Source organism: Ipomoea triloba, chromosome 1 (genome assembly GCF_003576645.1).
Source record: "Ipomoea triloba cultivar NCNSP0323 chromosome 1, ASM357664v1".
In the NCBI taxonomy this organism is placed as follows: Eukaryota; Viridiplantae; Streptophyta; class Magnoliopsida; order Solanales; family Convolvulaceae; genus Ipomoea; species Ipomoea triloba.
The window spans coordinates 36,368,051-36,391,039 of record NC_044916.1 but is presented as its reverse complement, the minus strand read 5'-3'; the positions used below and the strand labels follow the sequence as shown (position 1 = coordinate 36,391,039).

General features: G+C 35.8%; 5 protein-coding genes across 7 annotated transcripts; 2 read left to right on the top strand and 3 right to left on the bottom strand.

The window, feature by feature from the left end:
• The first annotated feature begins 2,626 nt into the window (after positions 1-2,626).
• LOC116022591 (probable isoaspartyl peptidase/L-asparaginase 2) lies at positions 2,627-4,516 on the top strand. Its single transcript, XM_031263357.1, has 4 exons — positions 2,627-2,816; positions 2,971-3,204; positions 3,564-3,650; positions 3,781-4,516. Exons 1-4 carry the CDS (start codon positions 2,655-2,657, stop codon positions 4,273-4,275), a joined length of 978 nt encoding a protein of 325 aa, XP_031119217.1. The 5' UTR covers positions 2,627-2,654; the 3' UTR covers positions 4,276-4,516.
• A 1,406-nt stretch (positions 4,517-5,922) lies between these two features.
• Positions 5,923-7,376, bottom strand: LOC116013248 (probable carbohydrate esterase At4g34215). Its single transcript, XM_031252906.1, has 2 exons — positions 6,780-7,376; positions 5,923-6,264 (listed from the first exon to the last, which is right to left on the bottom strand). Exons 1-2 carry the CDS (start codon positions 7,374-7,376, stop codon positions 5,923-5,925), a joined length of 939 nt encoding a protein of 312 aa, XP_031108766.1.
• A 1,418-nt stretch (positions 7,377-8,794) lies between these two features.
• On the bottom strand, positions 8,795-10,718 carry LOC116022628 (probable carbohydrate esterase At4g34215). The gene is made up of 2 exons (XM_031263398.1): positions 9,901-10,718; positions 8,795-9,218 (listed from the first exon to the last, which is right to left on the bottom strand). The coding sequence occupies exons 1-2, from the start codon at positions 10,561-10,563 to the stop codon at positions 8,952-8,954; spliced, it is 930 nt and encodes a 309-aa protein (XP_031119258.1). The 5' UTR covers positions 10,564-10,718; the 3' UTR covers positions 8,795-8,951.
• A 2,656-nt stretch (positions 10,719-13,374) lies between these two features.
• On the top strand, positions 13,375-14,637 carry LOC116022662 (transcription factor MYB73-like). The gene has a single exon (XM_031263462.1). The coding sequence runs from the start codon at positions 13,500-13,502 to the stop codon at positions 14,391-14,393; it is 894 nt and encodes a 297-aa protein (XP_031119322.1). The 5' UTR covers positions 13,375-13,499; the 3' UTR covers positions 14,394-14,637.
• Positions 14,638-14,807: 170 nt separating this feature from the next.
• LOC116022599 (protein MRG1-like) lies at positions 14,808-20,067 on the bottom strand. 3 transcript variants are annotated; one of them, XR_004099238.1, is made up of 11 exons: positions 19,672-20,067; positions 19,122-19,175; positions 18,992-19,005; positions 18,599-18,744; positions 17,961-17,998; positions 17,427-17,534; positions 17,103-17,182; positions 16,395-16,564; positions 15,616-15,700; positions 15,368-15,504; positions 14,808-15,138 (listed from the first exon to the last, which is right to left on the bottom strand). XR_004099238.1 is itself a non-coding variant. In XM_031263369.1 (10 exons), the coding sequence occupies exons 1-10, from the start codon at positions 19,852-19,854 to the stop codon at positions 15,048-15,050; spliced, it is 969 nt and encodes a 322-aa protein (XP_031119229.1). In that variant the 5' UTR covers positions 19,855-20,067; the 3' UTR covers positions 14,812-15,047. The 3 variants fall into 3 exon arrangements, 2 of the variants coding, with proteins under 2 accessions (XP_031119229.1, XP_031119241.1); XM_031263369.1 differs by lacking the exon at positions 15,368-15,504 and having other exon boundaries at positions 14,812-15,138; XM_031263381.1 differs by lacking the exons at positions 15,368-15,504; positions 19,122-19,175 and having other exon boundaries at positions 14,812-15,138.
• Between the last annotated feature and the right edge of the window lie 2,922 nt (positions 20,068-22,989).

Sequence of the window (22,989 nt, the reverse complement as noted above, 5' to 3'; positions counted from 1 at the left end):
AATTATGGCATTTGAAATTCTCAACTAGATTGGTGTGGGTTTGTGCGGTATTGAGGAATTATGCAGGTTTTTTTAACGGATCAATTACTTGTAAATTAATAATAAATAAAAGTTGTCTGATTACAAACTACAAAGGCTCTCTTTTTTTTGGTTGCTTTTCTTCGGTGTATTTGTTATTAAAGCTTTTTATTTTTTTAATAATTATTTATAGTGACAGAAAAGTTCAATTTGCCCAGCTTGCAATCCACCAAAAAATAAAATAATACTCCGTAACAGATAAGAAAAGGACAAAAGAGACATTAAAAAAGGCCCTAATTCTTGGAATCCAACTTTAATTAATTTAATTAATTATCTTATTAGTCGGCTAGCCGCCTTCTTTTAAGTACGCTAACTACAAATAGGGATAAAAGACATACCGCCTACGCCTAACAAGCAAAGATTCATTTCTCAAAGATAATTAGCTGTTGTGGGTTGGTATGTAAATTTGTCTTTTTACAAAAATTTATGAATTCGAGACGTGTCGGTTGAATATAAAAATGTAATATTTATACTATAAAATGTACTATTAATAAGGAATATAGTATTTGTTATTACTTATTAGTGTAATACTTTGAAAAGAAAATGTACTTTTTAAAATTTTTATTTAAAAGTATTATATTTTTCTCATAAATATGACATTTTTTTAGTATAAATATTATATTTTCAAATTGACCCAACCTTTGTCTTTTTGATTATAAAGGATGGGTTAGATCTTGAACGACTTAAAATTGCACCTAACGCACTTAAGAGACTCCTTAGCAAGTAAATTAGTTGTACGGCTATGCTTCTGAACACATGATGAAGAAATCATATTATCCAATATCGACCAATAAATTATTTATATTCCTCGTTTACAATAATAGTTAAATAATTAAAATTTAAAAATATGTGAAAAGTTCGTCTTGTATCATTTTGTTCTCTCTTGTTTTTTTTTTTTTTTTTTTTTTTCGGTCGTGTATACGACTTATAACAACAAAATCCCTTTGCGTAGGTATGGTGTGAACTAAATTCGCTACTTTATAAACTTTTCCGAATATCAAGACATGCATATGATGTTTAAAGAGACATCAAGAATGTACGGAGTAGCAAATTATCATAGTATAGTACTACAATGAGTACTGCAATTTCACTTGTCACCTAAATATAAATTAACTCTTTAAAACGGTGCTAATATTTTATTTTTAAAATAATTAAGAAAAGAGGCACTTTTTTTTTCTCTAAAAAGACAATGCAAAAATATCTTAACAAAGCATGTAATGAAGGACTAATGTACCATTACTAAGTTACCATTATGTATGTTAAAATAAAATTTGTTAAGGCATTTTTTCAACTTTTGCGACTCACTGTACTGCACAACTTTTGAAACCCCTTTTTCATAAAGTCTCTTCAATCAATAATGTTGAAACATCAAATCTATAATGCTTACACTTCTTCTTTCTTATGAAATGAAAGAAAAGATTCACGAAATATATGATGATATTTATTTTAAATAATACACAATAAAAAGGATATTTTTTGGGGTTATTTGTGACTTAGCAAATAATGATATGAATTAATAAAAAGAAACTCATATAGTAATTATTTATATATATAAAAACTCAATGCAACAATAATTACTCACATTTATTTATATGGCTTTTGGAGTTTTGAATTTACACATTAAATATAATTTTTTTTTATTACAACAGAAACATGTAATCACTATTTGCGAGAGTGTCAACTGAGTAAACCAGCTTAACCAAGAAAAGTATTCAATGGATATCCCATTAAAAGGACGTGGGGAGGTGAAATCTCATGATTAAGAAAGCATGTAATAACTCACCAAGACTAGTCCAATAATATACCAATGGGTAGGCTCCAACATGTCGGATATATAATAATAATAATAATAATAATTATTATTATTATTATTATTATTATTATTATTATTATGAGCCGGAGAATCTTGGACCAGTTAGTTAGGCACCAAATATGGTTTTGTGATTCCAAGAATTAATTTAGATTCCTTAGCGGATTCCGCGCCACCCGTATGGACTTGCATGCATGAAACATGCCCATTGGCCATCGTATGTATGTATATAACGATTGAATTATTAATTATCCAATTTTCATACAACTACTTTTAGTAAACTAATATTAAATGTGGTACTGAAATTCTGTACAGTTTGACGATTGATCGATTTTGTCAAAGTTGGTAGCTTAATATTAAAAATGTTTGTAATCACGTGGTTTTGCCTTCTGGTTTGTATTTATTTTAATTGTAATCCGTTATTATTTATTGTCGTGTTATTATTGTAGTAGATAATTTTCCCTATATTGATTATGGCATGGTAGCAAAATATGGTACACTAATAATTAGTATAGTAATAAATTAAGAATGGTAGTATAAGGTGTTTGATTTGATTTGAATTGATTAAGTAATTAGTGATGATTCTTCTATAAAAAAAAAAGTAATTAGTGATGATATTACGGTCCAACATAGATTTTGACGATGGGCGAGGGCGAAAGAGGGGGCCCGCGACATGTGGAATTAGGTGTATTTATAGGGAGCGAGGGAAGCGCGATTATGCATCAAAGACGTAAGGGAAAGAAAGAGAGAAGGGGGAGGGAGGGAGATGGGCGGTTGGGCAATTGCTGTTCACGGCGGAGCTGGAGTGGACCCTAACCTTCCCTTGGAACGCCAAGAAGAAGCCAAAGCACTCCTCACTCGTTGCCTCAATCTTGGAATCTCCGCCCTGCGCTCTTCTCTCCCGGCTATCGATGTCGTCGAGCTTGTCGTACGTTCTCCATTTCCGATCCGATCCTTTTTTTTTTTTTTTTTACTCCTCCACATTTATCGTCAAATCCAACAAATTAAATTAAATGTCATTTTTCGCCTACATTTGTTGTCGTCAATTCCTTTAATCTGGTTTAATTTGCATGTTGTGACAGGTAAGAGAATTGGAAACAGATCCGCTGTTTAACTCCGGCCGTGGATCTGCTCTGACCGAGAAAGGAACGGTGGAAATGGAGGCCAGCATCATGGACGGCCATGGCCGTCGATGTGGCGCCGTTTCCGGGATAACTAAAGTGAAGAACCCTGTCTCTCTCGCTCGCCTCGTGATGGACAGGTCACCTCACTCTTATCTCGCCTTTTCTGGGGCTGAGGAATTTGCCAAGCAACAGGTCTTCTTCACCTTCATAAAATTAATATTCTTAATAAATACAAAAAAAAAAAAAAACAAAACCTGATTTCAAATCAAAAGTAAATTATGAGCAAGGACCTAGAATTGAGTCCTAGCATGAAAGTTACACCAAATGTGGTGAGCTTTCCAGACTGATGAACAGCCGGTCCCTATTATTCCGTCCCATGGAGCTGGGGAATTTTGCTTTTTTTGTGAGCAGGAAATAAAGGGAATAAGGAGTACTTCCTTTCAGTGAATCTTTTGAAAAAAATTAAGAAAATAGCTTTTAGAATCTGGTTCACGTGGGAATAAGGAGGATTAAATTAACATAAAACTGCACTTTTTGTCTTTTTCCTGAAGGGCGTTGAAATGGCGGAGAACGATTACTTCATCACTGAGGACAACGTTGGCATGTTGAAACTGGCCAAGGAAGCGAAAGCCATTTTGGTAACTTTTACACCAATTTAATTAATCAAAAATTGTCTTTTCCTGTATTTAATTAATAAAAAAAGCCAGCAGGCTGGCATGATTAATTGATTAACAATTCCTGATTGACGGTTGGTTGGAAATGGAACAGTTTGATTACAGAATTCCACTGGCGGAGTCCACGTGCGGGGCGGCGGCCGAGAGTCCAATCCAGATGAACGGCCTCCCAATAAGCGTGTACGCCCCGGAAACCGTGGGCTGCGTGGTGGTGGACACCCAAGGTAGGTGCGCCGCCGCCACGTCAACCGGTGGGCTAATGAACAAGATGACGGGCCGAATCGGGGACTCCCCAATCATCGGAGCCGGCACCTACGCCTCCGAGCTGTGCGGAGTCTCTTGCACGGGCGAAGGCGAAGCCATTCTCCGCAGCACCCTGGCCCGGGACGTGGCGGCCGTAATGGAGTACAAAGGCCTGGGGCTACAAGAGGCGGTGGACTTCGTGGTGAAGAAGCGGCTGGACGAGGGCCAGGCTGGACTGATCGCGGTGTCGAATAAGGGAGAAGTGGCCTACGGATTTAACTGCAACGGAATGTTTAGGGGATGCGCTACTGAAGATGGGTTCATGGAGGTTGGGATTTGGGAGTAGAAAAACAACGACAAAAATATATATATAATTCTAGCTGTATCGTTATCGGTGGATTTGCCTTCCTTGTGATTTGCGTGGTGGGTGATGAATAAAGCGATGTGCTAAATTTAATGTGTAATTTAGATTCCTATTGTTTCTAGCTCTTAATAATCTTCTAAATCTTGTACTTATCTTCTAAATGATTTATGATTATGTGAACCATTAACGAAACAAGCAAAGATTGTGTGTTGTTTTTCTGAAAGATCAATGAGCTATTTGAGCATTAACCCAAGTGTTCTCCACTATTTTGACTATTTGGGAGATTCGTCGTCGTTCTTAAGAAATGTGTCGGCCAACGTTATTCCTAGTTGAACGTAGCCTTCCATTGTTAGGTGAACTCCATCTGGTCCGTGTTGTAGTCCTTCACCATCTATTTTGATTACATTGGAGACTTTAGTCTGTAGTTGAGCATTTCTTATCTCTTCCACAAATGGAGATCGGAGTCTAATCAAATTTTCAAACTGTTAATTTAGTACCTTTAACTATTCAATCTCTGGTAACATTTTCAAACTGTCAATATGTGTTAAATATTGAAATTGATATTATGTTAGAGTTTTGGTTACTATATAGTTATTTGTGCTATTTTGAAAGAGTTATTTTTAATTTTTTTTATCATGATTATATTATTTATTGTTGGGTATGTCTAAAGATGACCCCTCTCGACTTCAGCAATTGTCTTTGGCCCATCCAAGTCCCCACCCTGGGTCCAAAGCGACAGTTTGGGCCAAGTCTTTTCTGCAAGCATGGACCCTCGGCCCAAGACAAATTGGCATGGGATGCAAGATATCTTTGATCATGGATATGGAAGTTAATTAGAGCATCCCCATCTGGGGTTATTAAAAGGGATCATGTCAGAGCAAATGCCATGTGGCTGGAGAGAGAGAAAGAGAGAGAATGCAAAGGGTTGTTATGCAAGAACAAGATATTGGAACAGGAAATTGATTTCTTAAAATCGAAGCAAAGAAGGCAGTTGTGCGCGTTATGCGCACAGCTGGGCGCCCATGCGGGCGCGTGCACTGCACCTGACAACTTTATATTATATATATATATATATATATATATATATATATATAAAATATATATATATATATATATATATATAATTTGATTTGTTTTTATTTTTTTTCCTTATCCTCCCACTTTCTCTTTCCTAATCACACTTACAAAACTCCTTAATTACCGCGAAAAAACTCCACTGATAAGGATGCTCTTATGACTGAAAATTATATTTTGAAAAGTTTTATGGTTGAGGAAGCTAGATATTATATATAGAAAGTCTAGATTTTACATTTTTTTTTTTAAGATGGAAAGTCTAGATTTAATTTACTAAATTTGTATAGTAGATCTTTAGGAATTTGTTTCCCATTGACATCTATGTTGTACAAAAACACCAAGAGATGAGTAACATTTTCTCATTTTGGAAACACCTCCTCTACTAATTTTAGCATATAATCTATTACATAGCATAGAATATTTCATACAAATAATAAACCAGACAACACCAACAATCAAGAAAACATGTCCATTATATATAACTCATAAACGTGGAACATTGCAAATGTTGCATGTTTTCCGACCTAGCTACTAGCTAGACCAATGAAAGATGAATCAAATGGATGTTCGTGGAAGCCATTTGGCCATTAATCTAAGTGCCAGAGTGTAAAATCCAGCATATGATGAATAGGAAGCTACTTTATAATCCGAACTATTATAGATTGAAACAACAGTTTCGTTCCTCAATAATTTGGAGTTAGTTTTAAGGAATGTGTCGGCTAATATATGTCCTAATTGAATGTAACCCTCCGTTGTTAAGTGAACCCCATCAGCTCCAATTGGTAATCCTTCTGCTTCTATTTTGATCAAATTGGTGGCATTAGTCTCCATTTGAGCTTTTCTTACCTCTTCCACATATGGCCCCTGAAATGGCTTTTTCAAACGTGGAATAATTACCTGCATATATCATCAATATAACAATGAGTAACTTCAATTAGTCACTAATAACGTAACCCCGCCACTATCCAACCCAATCAAAGGACCAGAAAGAGATAAATCAATCTACATTGATCATAGTTAATCCATTCAAATCAAGTTGTTCCTATGGATGTGTAGTTGAGAAACCACCAACTTAGCAGGGAATCATCATAAATCTTTTCTTTTTGAGTGACGAGGGAAACCTGCAATCATTATCTATCTAATGGTGTGCACTAACTAAACTCAATCCTTGTGATCCTAGTCTGTAAATGACTACCAGTAAGTAAACCAATTTGTGTACTGTGTAAACTCCGTCTTATGACCTTAACAAGAAAATGACCACCATGAGGTAAATGAGAGGTTGTCTATAGCTGGCCGACTTAAACTAAAAAAATCAATAGGCTGATCCCACCTTAAGTCAAACTTGATACCTTGTGGTTAGTAGGTCAACAGCATAAGGTGTGTAAAAATGTAATAGCTAGTATTAGGGATACCTGATAAAAAGGAAGGGTGGGTAAACCTAGATCATTGCGAATCTTATGAATGAATGTTTGGAGATGAATCTTGTAGTTTTTTGCGTTGCGAGACCATCTTGTATCAGTCTCTCCTTGATACCAAAAAATTGCCCTGAGATTCCCTCCACTCTTGACTGCAAATTTAGCTCTCTTGGCCAACACTTTGTAGGGCTTATTGAAAGAGTCGCCGGACCAATTGGTAATGGAAGTCCCGCCGGCGGCACTGGGAACCAAACCCACGACGCCGAAGTTAGGGTCCATTTCCAGGAGCCTATTTGCAAAGGCCATTCCGATCCCAACACCGCACGTGATTTTGCAGTAGATTCCATGGCTAAGGGGCTCACGTGCCAACTCCCACCGGAGTTCTCCATCCAGCCGGAAAACCGCCGGATTTGGGTGGCTCTCCGGCGGCACCACCCCGTCCCATACTTTGATTTGTTCCCCACTGTACGATGTCGTTTTGGTGACTCCTCCACGCCCCAGCATGTTGCTTTGTCCTGCTAAGATGAACACTTGCTTTTGCTTGATGTGCTGTTTATGCAACTCCAAATCCAGAATTAATTCCTCAGGACTCATTATCCACCAAAAGTATACCATAAATGCTATAATTGTTAATAACACTATAACACCTTCACTTCTCATGTTATTCTTTGACTTGTTGATCCAGTTGGTTGGGTGCAGTAGTGGAATTCGAATAGCAAAGAAAGAAATCGTCCTCTATAAAATGTGACACGTACCTTATGTTAGTATAAATTAAGATTATTGTGCTAAAATTGGTCATTCAATTACATTGATATTTAGAAGAGAATATGTCACTATACTATGCATATATGCATGCATCAAGATTTTTCTAAAATGTTTTACTCTTCCCGTTAGGATGGGAAGAATGTATGTATTTTATTATCTATTGAATCTTTTTTGGGAAATACATAAGTAGTGTATCAAGTATCTTCACCACATTACCATAGAGTCTAATTCTTAGTAGGGGGAAGCGCCTAGATATTATCATTGCATTAGCGGTTCGCTTATCAAACGTTCTGAACTGTTGGATAAATCACTAATTTGTTAACATTGAAATGTAGGTTAATTTTCTAGACATATACAGAATTAGATAGATTTCTTTTTTATTCTACAAAATCTTAGTGCTTCATGCATCATGTCATCAACTCCATGCAATTCATGGATATAATATTAAGTCAATATCATCTCATTAATACGAATGCAAGATATTTCTCTGGGAGTGCACATGCCAAAATCCATTAGTATACGAGAAAGTTTGCAACTGTTAATTGTTAGAGTCATATGAAAGATGAAGGAAAAGAATATATCTTATCAGGATCACAAAACAAATGGGCTCAGTTGAGCAATGGGCTTCTTGACTTATGATATGATGAGTGCATTAACCAACAAAATTAGAAAAGTATGAGCCCTTTTACAACTTCTTTTTATAAAAAATTATCTTCTAATAATCAATTTTCAAAAGCCATCACTTCTTTTCTTATTAACATAAGTTGAGATTAGTAAATTTATAGATAATTAATGAATATAAAAAATTGTTTAAATAAAATGCAATGCGATCTTGTAAACATTATAATTTTTTTGAAAGAAAATTAATTGAATGGCTAAACTAATCATTTAATCAATCTTGTGATCGAGTAGTATAAATTTATACTCTTGGTCTTGGAATAAAGCAAGATCATTTTGTAACTTTCTTAAATGTACTTTTTCTTGCTGGTATTTTGCCGCGTGGTTGGTGGAGAATAATCTATTTATTTTCCAACTATTTTTTGTGTCCTCTTATACTAATTTTGGCATTTAATATGTTAGAGATTTTACATTTAATTTGGGTTTATAAAAAAAAAATTTTAAAAATCTTGTCGGTTTGATGTTTTCTTTATCGTATGCAGTTACATACACATGAGATAACATATAATAACATGAATTGATCGAAGGTACATATACATAATTAATAAAGACAAATAGACCAACACCAATTAATGAAACATGTTTTTCATTACAATAAACTATATAAGTCCAAAACAGAGAAAACATTAAGTATATATTTTCGTGATATATGTTGCATGCATGCATGCCATCTAAACTAATGAAAGGTGAATAAAATTGACACTCATGGAAGCCATACAAACAATACTACGCTATATTAAAATCGGAAGTGTTGTACATTGAAACGACATTTTTGTTTTGTAATAATTTGGAGTTGGTTTCTAGGTATGCGTTGGCCAGCGTAAACCCTAGTCGAATGTAGCCCTCCGTAGTTAGGTGAACGCCGTCCGATGAAAGTGGCAATCCATCCGTATCGATCTTGATTACGTTGGGGAGATTAATGTCGCGTTGAGCCCTTTTCACCTTGTCTACTAATGTCCCTCTAAATGGTTTCCTTACTCGTGGAAGAATTATCTGCAGTAAACAATTTACAAGAAGTTCAGTACAGATATAGCTAAAGATTTAGTACATAATGATAAAAATTAGGGTTTTTAGAGGCTGGATTGTTTATGATTTTGAAAGTGAATAAGTTACTGTAAAATTGTGGGTTTTAAATATTGTGATCGCAAACTTTTAAAACAATCCTCGAAAAATTTTAATTTTCATGGTTAGAGGGCCAAATATGAAATTATGAATGGTATTTTTGTCATTTTCAAATTAAAATCTCAATTCGCAATTCTTTTCCGCAAATTAAGGTAGGATGGGGAGGATAATTATGAATTATATTGGGATAATCTTATGACTTAAATCTCTTTATTTATGCTCAAAATGGAATTTTAATTTGAAAATGACAAAAATACCCTTAAAATTTTTAGATTTCGGCACGTCTTAAACAGCGTGATGAATTTTGACACTAAATGAATAGTCTGGATGAAAATTGGTAGAAATAATTAAACATATGGATAAAAACTGCCATTTTGCCTATAATCATGGTACTAAAATTGGTATTTGCTCCCTCTAAAACCCCAAAACATCCTTCTAAACAACTTAATTTGAATGTTTTCGGTCAGCAAAGGACCAAATTTAACACAGATACTAAATTATATAACCGATTAACAATTGAGTGATCAGAAGAGTGATAGATTATTAAGAATACCTGAAAGAAGGGAAGGCTAGGAAAATGCAAATCATTGCGTAATCTATGAATAAATTTTTCAAGTCCAGTCTTGTAATGCTTTGCATTATAAGGATGGATCGTATCAGCTTCGCCTTGATACCATATAATTGCCCTAAGGGCTCCCCCTTTCTTAACTGCAGATCTCGTCCGTTCCAGTAAAACTCTGTAGGGAGTATCGGCGTAGTCGCCGGACCAATTCCGGACAGAGGTCCCGCCGGCGGCGCTGGGCACTAATCCGATGACCCCAAAATTCGGATCCATTTGCAACAGCTTATTTGCGAATGCCATTCCCATCCCAACCCCACACGTTATCTTGCAGTTGATTCCATAGTGGAGGGGCTCATGCGCCAATTCCCATTCCCAGTGCTCGTTTAGCCGGAAAACCGCCGGATTTTCGCGGCTCTCCGGCGGCACTACGCCGTTCCAGACTTTGATTTTCGCCCCATTAAAAATTGCTGTCTTGTTTACTCCTCCTAGCCCCAGCATGTTGCTCTGCCCTGCAAGCACAAATAATTGTTTCTGGTGAATCAGTTTATGGGACTGGAGATTCATTAACATTAGCTCCTTGGGGCTCATCATCCAGCAGAAATACATCATTATAACTGTAGTTGTTAATAAGACCATAATCCCTTCACTTCTCATGTTTTTTTTTTTTTCTGGGATTCCTTAATTCTAGCTTGGTAGCTATAGTCTGGGAAAAATTAAGATTGTTGTTTGATGATGATGATGGCCTGGGGTGATTTTTAAGATGGGATATGTGGCTATGATATGCATGCACCTGAATAGCTATGGAGATTTTTGTTGTATGTTTTAATTAGTATATTCATGAAATTGGGAGTGCCAGATGTATTGTCTTCAATTTTTTTCTGGAAAAGGCTCAGGCAATTAATTAGTTAACTTTGCTGGATATCTGCATCTTTATTGTATTGTATTGCCAATTTCTCATCTCCATTTGATCATTATCATCATCATCATGAAGGGCCAAATTAATAGTAAAAGATAATAAGAGAGTGTTAAGGTAAATAATCCCGACCTTCGAAGCTCGGGAGCCAATTGATAATTTTGTCACCTTAGCCATAGGCCCATAGCACTTAGGAAGACAAAGTATTCACTCCAAGACCAAAGGAAGAGTCAACAGATTGACCTAAACGTTCAATGATTCCTAGGGAGCAGCAAATGAACTAATATAATGGTTTAAGGAATTGAAGATGGATTAGGCCATCCAGGTTAGATAAGTTACTATAATAGTTTCCTGTTGTCCAACATTTGGTTTGGTTTGAATCCGTTTTTGGTGTATTAGGCATTCTGTAATCTGTATTAATCAACATCAATGAATCAAAACACCAAATTATTAATAATTTCATCTAATCCATCATTCGGTTCACTGTTTCTACGTCGGATACCTTAGCCATCATATCTTCTGCTGCAATCATTACCTATGAACCATGGCCCATAGTTGTGTAAATCATAATACCATACTATCAAATAATGTACATTCAGTACACAAATAATGTATTTTTAATATTAAAAATATACATTGTATTTAAAAAAAATACACTATTTAAATACTAAAAATACATTATTTTATATAATATATATTCAATACACAAATAATATACTTTTCATATATTAAAAAATATACTTTTTATTATGGTCCAACGTTTACGGAATAACTTGCCCTCTGCTGATTCCTTAATTGGTGGGTCCAATTTTTAATATTTGTTTGTTTACTGCATTTAATATTCCGTGAAGGGCGACGACCAAAATACGACAATTGCGAATTGTGAATTGTCCACGAGAAGCATGCGATTTGCGTAACTTTCCACACGTCTCCTTCTTTCAATAATTAAACAAAATAAAATCCAAACAGGTAATGTTGGGCTTGAATGGACGGGAAAGATGGTTATTAAAAATTAAATTTATGACTTTTTAATATGAGAATTATAATCTACTAAATTTTTGTCAAGCATCATAAATATATGTATAAATTTACAATTCAATTATTAATTTATATTTTTAGTTAAGACAAAACACATATTTTAATTTGATATCAAAGTTAATCATATTCAAGTTTATTTGTTTTCAAGATCTTGCAAAGTTGTCCCAATAGCATTTGTCTAAGTAGATGTAAAGCCTTCTGTAAGGCTTTTTTTCAGTGGTAAGTCGAGAGCTAAATTGGACTTTTTTTGCGTGTAATTATACAATTTGATGATGAGTTTTGAATATAAATAGATTGATTTGATTTACCTCTTTGTGAGCTTAGGTGTCTGAAGTTAAATAGATTGATTCGATTTATGAGCTAGGATGCTAGGAGTAAGTTTATTGGATCCATGCTACAATTTTGCGAAACCAAAAAGTTTGGTTTAATTAAAAAAAAATAAAATAAAATATTGCGGATTTCTGGAACAATGAAGAGGAAACTCAGGAAAGAAAAGTGGATTATAGCTGGCAAAACTAACAAGCATCCTACACACGTCACTCATAAACGGACAACTGATATGTCGGCCCTACTTAACAAACTTCTTACATGGAATTCATTATTTTACTGTAAAACTGTCATCTGTCGGCGTTTCGCCATCGGCCCAGCTGCCATCGTGGCAGTTTTATTTTTCCTTTTTTTTTTTTTTCAAAATCTTATTTTTTAAATTTCTTTTACACGATGACAGTATAGAATTTCACCTCACGCTCCCCACATTTCATCTGTTTCGCGAAGAAATGGCTGGAAATTACAGCTGGACAGATTCTTGGAGCTGATTTGGCCCAATTCAGGTGTGTTGGCCTGGGGCGTTGAAACGGAAATTTAGACGGAATCGTTAAAGGTGAGGTGCCAAATTGATAAGCATTGCAAAACGTAAGGGAAAATATCTTAGTTGTTATAAATTACTATTGTAATAACTCTCAAAACCGTCACATATAATTCATGAATTCTGCACTCTAACTTCAAAACCGTTACAAGATAAACTAACCTAGGTTACTCAGCCAAAGGCCGGCGGCATAGTTGTTGCCCTCCCAAGTGAGAGATCACAGGTTCCACAGTGGAGGCGTTGGCTCGTTGCGCTTTAGTAGGTTGAGAAAGTATGTATGAACAGATACTACACTCTAATAAAGTTAACATCATTCAAAAAAAAAAAAAAAAACCCACAACCACTTAGACCAATTTGGAGTTATCTCAAATATATAACCAGCATTTGATAAAATGGAATAGAAAAATAATAAATTATTCATTAATTATCAACTATTTATAATTGCAATATTTTTTTTTTATTTGTAACATTTTTGTATTTTAGTAATTTGTTACACATTAGGTGTCGAGGTCGTATTGAAAAGTGGAGGGTATGAATTGCCAGCTGTATACAAGTAACTGCCTCTGACTCCACCGACTCAACGCCTCGTCTCTATCACTCTATGCTTGCCTTGCCTGCACTCTCCTTATATAGATTCTCCTATCTTCTATGGCCATGGCTGCATTTTTCACGGTGGATAGGGAGGCGCGTACGCCTCCGCGCCATTTAAACATTTTTAGTATCTGTGTAATTTAGTTTTTTTTTTTTTTGGAATTGTTATTCTGTGTTGAGTTAATGGCGACTAGCGCAAGGAGAAAGGATACGGATCGGATCAAGGGACCGTGGAGCCCGGAAGAAGATGAGCTGTTACAGAAGCTGGTGGAGAAGTACGGTGCGAGGAATTGGTCTCTGATCAGCAAATCTATTTGTGGTAGATCGGGGAAATCGTGCCGGCTCCGGTGGTGTAACCAGCTGTCGCCGCAGGTGGAGCACCGGGGTTTCACGGCGGAGGAGGATGAGATTATCATACGCGCGCATTCTAAGTTCGGTAACAAGTGGGCCACCATTTCCCGGTTGCTACACGGCCGGACGGATAACGCTATTAAGAATCACTGGAATTCTACACTCAAGCGCAAGTGCGCTTCCAAGGCCGCCAAAACCTTGGTCAAGCCGCCTCAACAGCCTCAGCCTGTGATAGGATCTTCCGGTGTTCTGTTTTCGGCTCCGGATAGCCCTCCGGGATCCGATTTGAGCTCTTCTAGTCTCTCAGGTGGTGTTCCTCCGCATGTTTACAGACCAGTTGCGCGGGCCGCCGGCGTCGTTCCTCCGAAGGAAACTGTTTCATCTACTACCAACCCGATTACCTCTCTGAGTCTCTGTGTGCCCGGATCCGATAGCTCTGAAATTCCGCATTCACCTCCTCCACCTGCTCCAGTTTCTCTTCCTCAAATGGCTCCACCGGCACCTTCTTTTCTGCCGCAAACCTATGGAAGCTTCCAATTTGCCTCACCTCCAACGGCGGAGAAACGGCTCTTTAGCCCAGAGTTCTTGGCGATGCTACAGGATGTGATAAGGAAAGAAGTGAGGGAGTACATGTCCGGGATTGAACACGGCGGGCTCTGTTTGCAGACTGAGGCAGTCCAAAACGCCATTGTTAATCGAATTGGCATCAGCAAGATTGATAGCTAATTTGTTTAGTAGCGTTGGTGATTAGGAGATGAAAAATAATTTTGCAGGCATGTTAAGTTGGGAAGAACTGGAAAATATGGCCTGTTCAGGAGAAAACGCATTAAAAAAAAAAAAAAAAAAAAAAAATTCAAGAAGCAACAAGCAAGCCTAGTCTTTGAATTCAAGGGCCTAACAATTACAAGCCAAATCCTTTATTCTAAAAACGAACGTTTAGAAGTATGGAAGCGTTTATATTGTTCGTTTACTGGGTTACTGTGAACACAAAGGGCAGCCAGTAAAGCAGAGAATTTCATGACCGATTCTTACTCATCTAAACTGGATAACCAGCAATTAGCAGAAAAAATGAGTCTTAGAAATGAACTTTGAAGATGTTTCTCTGAATATGGATATTAAATAAACCGCAAAAAACAAGCCTTGCTTAACCTTTTTTCTTTTAAACATTATGCACTGGGATTGAAGCCTTTTGAAGGTGCAGAGTTTCAACTGTATAAAACGAGCATTACAAAATAACAGCACCTGCTGTTGCTATTCACCAGACAAAAGCAACATGTACAATGCAACCGACCAATTTTAGAACAAATGGGGTGGAGGGAGGGGGTTTGGGGGCAAGATAGAGGCACTTATACAGAGCAGAAGTTTTACTATGTTTTGAGCTCAGTCATCCCCTTTCTTGTTGACAACATCTGAAACTTCTGGATCAATGTATGATGATAGGAAAAATGAGCTTTGATTCTTCTGTAGAAACCTGTTTGGGAATAGAATGAAGTTGGAATGCCCAGTAAGTTGTTGGAAAATACCCAAAGCATCTGTTTAATAAGCAATGTCCAATGTTTCCCTCACTCCCCTAAGTTTGATGACTATTGGGTAATTTCAAAACCAATAACTAATGTAAAAATGTTAAACAGCTTTCGCCTAGAAACACAACCAGACTCCAAGTGAATTTTTTTTTTTTTATTTAATTTCTTGGTTTGCACCTGTAATGCGTGTCTGTCCACTGAGGTGACAGAAAAAAACATCAGGAGAGAAATCAATTGACTGCAAGCTAAAGCTAGCCCCCACCAGAAGGTTTAGTCATCAAGAGATGAGATTGCACCAAACCCCTATCTTCCTCCTTGTATTGATATGCATGGCAGTATGGGATGATGATTTTGTGAATGTAAGTTAACAAACAAGGAAGTTTGTTTTCAAAAAAAAAAAAAACAAATAGACAAGATCACTGTACCTGAGGAAGTCTTGCAATTTCTGTCGCAACTCAGTTACTGTCTCATCCTCAATATTTGCATGGTGCAATATTTCAGGAAATTTAACTGCAAAGCACAACAAATTTAATTAATTCAAGTAATGCAAGGAACTAGGGGCATTTGTTTCGATTAGTGTCATTAAGTTGATGATGACAGCTAATTAGCTTTCCTATTGAAGGCCTTAGGAAAATTGGTTCAATTATGAGACTTAGAATTCGATGAACAGCTGGTGGCAAAAAGGTCAGTCTTTTATATGGGGGTGGGGACAAAGCATCGTGTCAATAATACGTGTAGGCAAATTTGTAGAATCTAGCATGCATGATGTCCTAAGTATCATACATGGCACAACGGGCCAACTCTCATTGGATGACAGCTTTGACTTAGTAAGGATGATAAATGTTTTGACTTAAAAAAAATGTCTCTTTGGGGAAAACCCAATTATATGTTAAGAGGTTGAAATGCAAATATTGGATCATAATTCCATAATACCTGGATTTCTAAATAATAAGTAATAGCATGGTTCCTAAGATATGAAAGATTTTTCACAGCACTAGGAACCTCCTAATTTGGGAAAAGCATGTTTGAATCATTTTAACTCTTTCTTTGTTCTATAAATTTGATTGGTGTATACCTATGGGCATTGGATGATGTGTTCCAAATAAAACTGTGGAGCAATAAACCTTAGTGTACCAAACATATGTAGTAGTCTAATAGATGCAAATAAAACTGCAGACCAAAAAACATGAGAAATTGAGCATACCAAACAAACGTAATAGATGCTCAGCACCATACACAGATGAAGGAGAGACTCCATCTGTAATTGCTTCTTGATATTGCTCGCGCTCATTCTTGTAAAGGAGCATAGCAGACAATGCTTTGTCAAAGTAACATTGCAATCCACTAAGAATTTCGCTTACTGAATCAGCAATTCTTCACCCACCAAAAATATTGAACATCAAAACCACAATATCCATCCTCACAAGCTGAACATACAATACAACTTGTGGCGCTTATAACAACCAACATGAATATCATTAACCATAGATATATGAAGTAAGAGGTTCAAGTGGTAGACCTGGGTCCGAATCACATCACCCCACCCCATCCCCCTTTTGATGTTACCCCACCCCACCCCACCCCCCCCACCCCCCAAAAAATAATAATAATAATAATAATAATAAATAAATATGAATAAATATATAAAGAAACAAAATAAGAAGAAAACAGAGTGAAAACCATTGTACTAATTTTATTTCTTGATAAAAGAACTAGTTTTAAAAGTATAATGAGACCTACTTACTAACAAAAACATATTTAGTATAAATATTCACATTCTATTAGAATAAAGACTTGAGAAATTTCAGCTTCAAAGAATTAATATATCATGCAAAAGTCACAAATAAAAGAAACAACTTGCACTAACAAATTATCAAGATAGGGAGGCACATGTGAAATAACATGAACTCACATTCCATCCTTCTTTAGGCGATAGTCACTGTACTTGCTTAGTATTTCATTTACACTCGGAGAACGAGGAAGTTGGACAAGCTGCAAAATATGTATATAAAAGGCATTAATACCTTACACTTGTTTTATGGGATTACAACTTTTTTCCAATAATCATAAATTTGTAATGACCTATGTACTTTATTTAGATTTTTTTCATTGAACTAAATGCACTTATGCTAAGTTGCTAACTTTATGTGTACACAAAGCAAATGTAAAACAGAGCTTAATAAACTTACACCAAACTGAATTTTAATGTATACTACAGAGAATGCCTCTTTTTTACCTTGCCCAAATGGGTAATAAATTCACAATCATCAACCAGCTGCTTCTTTAATGAGGATGGAATTTGAATGTTAACAACAAGCTTCTCTGAAGGTAGGACACCTTTGTCCTGGCAAAAGTGATAAAACAATTCAACCCAACGCCTATATATTATCATTAAAGAAAAGTTGAGTACAATGCTTTGGGAGGTCTGACTCTACATATAGGAATTGATAGAAATGCACTAGGAGCCAGACTTGTAGAGCCAATGTGCAATATCTAACTGGATCAAGATAGACAGCAATGAAGTATAAGCAATTTAACAGCCAACAGCACCATTAACTTTAAGAAAACAATGCATTTGTGCATTAGAGATTTCACTACAAAGATAGTTCTTTTGAGACCTAAGGGCCATTACCACTTTTCTTCTTCAAACAATAGTGCTAACTCCAATAAGCAACAATCAAAGATTCAGAAAATGTTACATGCAAACAAAGACAGACAGAAAACCCCATATGTCATGATTTACACTAAAATGAATGAGACAGAGGTTTACCTTTTGAACATCTTTCTTTTGCCTTTTAGCTCTTGTCCCTGCCACAATTATTTAGTACCACTTTATATATCATATTGAATAAGAATCCCAACACATGAAGTTGATAATAATTAAAAAGGATATCCCCCAGATTGATAGATGAAAAATAGACCCAGCACAGCTAAAGCCTTCTACAAAATAATTAGGAATTGTAATCAAATCAAGCACATCTTAGAGTTTTAAAATGAATCCTACACCTAATCAAAGAAGGAAAAATAGAAAGTTACTTATTTTGATATAAACACAAAGAAAAACCTATAATGTTAGCAAACATGATAACCCTTCAGTCTACTTTTCTGTGCTTTAGTGGGGTTGGAGTTCAGAGTCACCATGCTCACACATGGACATTCTTCAGGCACAATGTATAGAAGAAAGGCATTTTCTACCAGATTGATTTACTGGCCAAGTGCTTGGCTGTTGACTATTGGGTCATATGTAGATCTAACAATATACAGTACTTTTTCTCCATAGACAAAAAGAAGGGCTCACTATGTATTCGCACATAGATACAAAGCCCCAAGATGGGCCGGACACGGGACAAAACAGTAGATGCTAAATCAGTAAATTTAAATCATAAAGCATAAAGTTAGCAACCTAACCAGTAGAACATTTTGCTTTTAATTGTGATCCACGCCTGGCCTTTTCATTCTTCTTCATGTCATATTTTTTATTAAGCTCCTGCTGTTTTCGTAAGTTCTCTTCAGTGACTTTCATCAATCGATCTATGCCCAACCATTCATCCCAGCTGTTAAAAAAAAATTGATAAAATTTCCAAAAAGCTCAAATGCTAAGACCTCAACACATTTAAAACCATTGGTCAATCTCTCCAAATGTGGGGGAGAGGGGGTCTTTGAACAGCAATATGCTGCTGAACATGTGTAGAGATCAAACACTTCTCAGATTTGGGAACAACTAGCCTCTTTGAAAGAAATTTATTCAGAATTCATTAAACTTCTGACATCATAGAAGCAGGATGTGGTAGATATACTCACTTTTTGTTCCAACCCTGCAAGGAATCAAATGCACTTTGTGTCAAATATCTCATAATTAATGCAAAAGGTTAAGTTTCATTCTATTCAGCAAGATGTCAAAAATAAATTAGTCTAGAGACACATTACTCACTGTATAGTGAACAAAATACTCCCATTCTGTCTTCACAAATCGAGTCTTTTGAATCTTCCAAACCAAAATGATTCCCAAAAAAAAAAAAAAAAGTATGAGTTCAAGAGTTATAGGGGAATGGTTGATGGATAAACCAATAGGATCCACCATAAGCATTCAAGCATCTCGAATGACTCCAAAAACATAACCAAAAATGTCTGCCACCCTGTAACTGTTATTGCACTCTACAAAGACTGGTTTTGTAGAGAAACCTTTATTACAATTAAGGTATACTCCAACTACAATACTCCATATCTAGTACCTTGTAATTCTAGCATCATTTCAAAATTTAGAACATTTTTATGATACTAGGTTCTTCTAACGAACAAATGAGAAACAAACATTCAATTAGCGTCTTTGAGCAAAGAAATATATAATTATTCCCAGAAATCAACATAGTTACAAAGGTTAAAACCTTAATCAATCATTTCCGTTACTGCTTTTGTTATTTGTTTTGTTTGAGACTGCTTAGAAACGAGAGTTTAGATCAGAATAGAGGGAGTAGCTTTACCTTAGCTTTGTACACACATTGGTTGTGATAAGCAAGGACTTCTTCTCCTTCTTCGAAGGGGCCAGAGAGGGAAGACGAATGTGGAGGTGGCGAGGAGGATGGCGAGTCCGTAACAGTGGTGGCGCCGTCGTCGTCCGAAACGGTGTCGGAATCGTCCGTAATCGTCGCCTTTAAGTTCCCCATTTTTCGAGCTTCTCGTTGAATTTTTGTTTATGGAAAAAAAAAAAGAAATTAAAAAGGTTCTTCTAGAACAATCGGTAAAGGATCAAAGTACTTCGCTCTCCTGAACTTATCAATTGAGAGAAACGGCGGAGACTAGTGGTGGCGTACGGCCACTGGCGGTCCTCTTGTCGCGGTTCAACCAGCTTTTTCCCCCCTTTTTAATCCTTCCCTCCTATTTTGGTAATCATATTTACTCTGGAAAAAGATAGAATTACTCTGTAAAACTACTCTGTTATAGTATATTTTTTATTATTGAATTTATTAAAAATCAAAAAGTCGTTACAAAATTTTAAATTGTATAGTTTTAATACTCTAAATTATATAAATCAAATCATTATGTATTAAATACTTCAAAAATGCCAATTACATTGTAGTATGATGACACTATTACTATTCTAAATGGATAATAAAAATAGATTAAAAATTATAGAGCAGATACTAACTTATAAATAATCATAAATGGTTAAAAAAAACTTCAAAAATTGTATACCAACAATTTTAAAAATATTTGTCAAATTTAATTTTTATTCATCCTTAAACAAATCTAGATATGCCAAAGACCTTGCGGTCTAGTGGCACCCGATTGCACTCCCAGGGGTGGGTTCGAGCCTCATTGGTTCTTGAGAAAATAGCTATGAACAGAGTCAATCGTACTAAAAAAAAAAATCTACATATTTTTTTATATAGGAAATGGTAATATATTAAACCAATATTTTTTTTTTCTCCCATCACTTTTATAGGCAAAGCCATGATGGGCTTGTCTTAGTTTTGCATTTAGGGTGGTTAGGATATATATACCTATTTTAATTTGAAATAGTAGATATTCTGTAAGACTACGAATACCTTTAAGTAAAATAAGTTTTATGAATTTAAGAATTTTAGAACAACATTAATGATTTAGTAAAATGTCCTATATTTAATTCTTTCCTCGGCTCTTCAAATGTTTGAAAAGAAAATGAAAGAGATGGTCAAATTTTCTACCAGAGAATGCTTGAACTATATCGATCCTTTATCAAATATGGATTAAAATTGATACCGTAACAAAATTTCGAGTCTAAAATATAAAGATCTTATTCACTTAAACTTTGAGCACAGTACACATATATTCCTAAATGATAGAATAAATAGAATAAAAAAGAAAGGGATAACACTACTAAAAATAGTAATTAATAAATCTTATGGTGCAAACTATATAGATGGATAGGCAGCTGCTAGCTAGCTAGTTGCCATTGCCGGGGCTGGGAGTAGAGGAATTGATTTCAGCCAAAATCTTTGCATTTTTGGAGTTAATTTTGTGCACTAATCTCCCTCTGCCGATAGTGTTTCCGGCCTTTCTGACGATATCTCCTCCGGCAGAAGCTTTCTCTGCAACAACGCCACCGAGAGGACGAGCTTCGATGTTTCCGACAAGCAAACAACTAGCGACCAACACAATAACGAACAACAGCCTCAATCTCATCTCCATTATATTCTTTAATATAATGTGGATCGAAAGGTTAAATTATATTATCTGTCGAACTTTTCAAGCTAATAAAGGAGATATTTGTTTAATAAAATATTTGAATTGGGTGAGTTTACTGTTAAGTATGGAGGTATAAATAGTGGTGCATGGAGTGGAGTAAGGTGCATATGGAAAGGGAAAGGACGTTATATTGGTCGAATGTTTGACTCTGACTGCATTATATTGTGGAAGAGGAAGACAATTGGAAAATGGAACTGAAGTGCATGCATGTATGTATATATGCGCATCCTCCTTTTAACACGTGACATGGACGACAACGGAGAGAGGCTGTGCCGCCACCCCTGACGAGTGACGACACCTTTTCCGATGGAAGATACCAGGTAGCTTCCTTAGTGCTGATTGCAAAGTCAGATTGCTTTTCCCTAGCTTACTAGTCGTGGTAAGGTAGGGCGATTTTCAATTCAATGAAGAAAATAGACTTAAACTAGTTGTTATATCCTCAATAGAAATGAAATATAGAGCTATAGTTGATGTGTGACCAACTGATTTTCACGCTACTTTCTCAACCTACTCCCTTCCATGTGGGAGGTAAACGGTATGCTATTAGACCAAAAGGTTTTTGGCTTGTTTACCTTGATTATTATTATTACACAATGACATTTTAGTTTTTATACCACTTTTTCTTTTTTCATCCCAAATAATTTCATTCATCCCTACCAAAAAAGTGTTATTTGAATTCCTACTTTATTTGCACCTTATTCTTTTATAACCGAATTACAATTCCGTTCCCATAATTCCTTCCAGCCAACTAAACGCACTGTAAATGGTTGAGCAAAGGACTGAAAATCCTTGTGTCCGTAGTTCAAATCCACTTCTAAGCGGGCTAAGGTTATTTGTGAGTTTTGTACATTATTATCGAATTTATATCTATGGTCATGCATGTTCTTGTTATCTTTTTTGTTCTTATGAATTCAAATCTTTTAGTGATCATAAAGTTTAGTATCATTTCTTTAATTTCGCCTACTTTCACTATGTTTCAAGAAACTTTGTACATGTACATTTGTTTATAGAGATTTCAGTGTTCAGGATATTTTATGAAATTTTTGAGAGAGATCGTATAATATAGATAATAGATGATGTAGATAAAGATGATTTTATGTAGACAAATATGGCCGCTTGTCATTATTGACATGCATGGACATTATAGTATAAGAATGGTAGTGTACATGGTACTCATGTCTTTCAATGGTAATCCGATATTTATGGTATAATGGCATGTTAATGAGACGAGGAGGTAGTTGAGACTAACTTGATTGAATTTTAATTTATTATCATCTGAAATCATTACAATTATTAAATATTTGATTTCAATATTTCAATTCATCGTCTGCCCTAGGTTAGACTTGGTTTTGCTTGAATGAAACGCAACTAGCTTACCCCATCTTAAGCATATAGCATTCAATCATCGAAGCATTCTTTGCAAATATCAAGTTCCACCAAATTAAATCCCCTCATTTACATTCCTGGAACTTCCCCCATCCAGTGACTATGACACCCAAACCTAACTTTGTGTGGCACGCACCAACACCCCCCCCCCCCCCCCCCCCCCCCCCCCCCCCCAAAAAAAAAAAAAA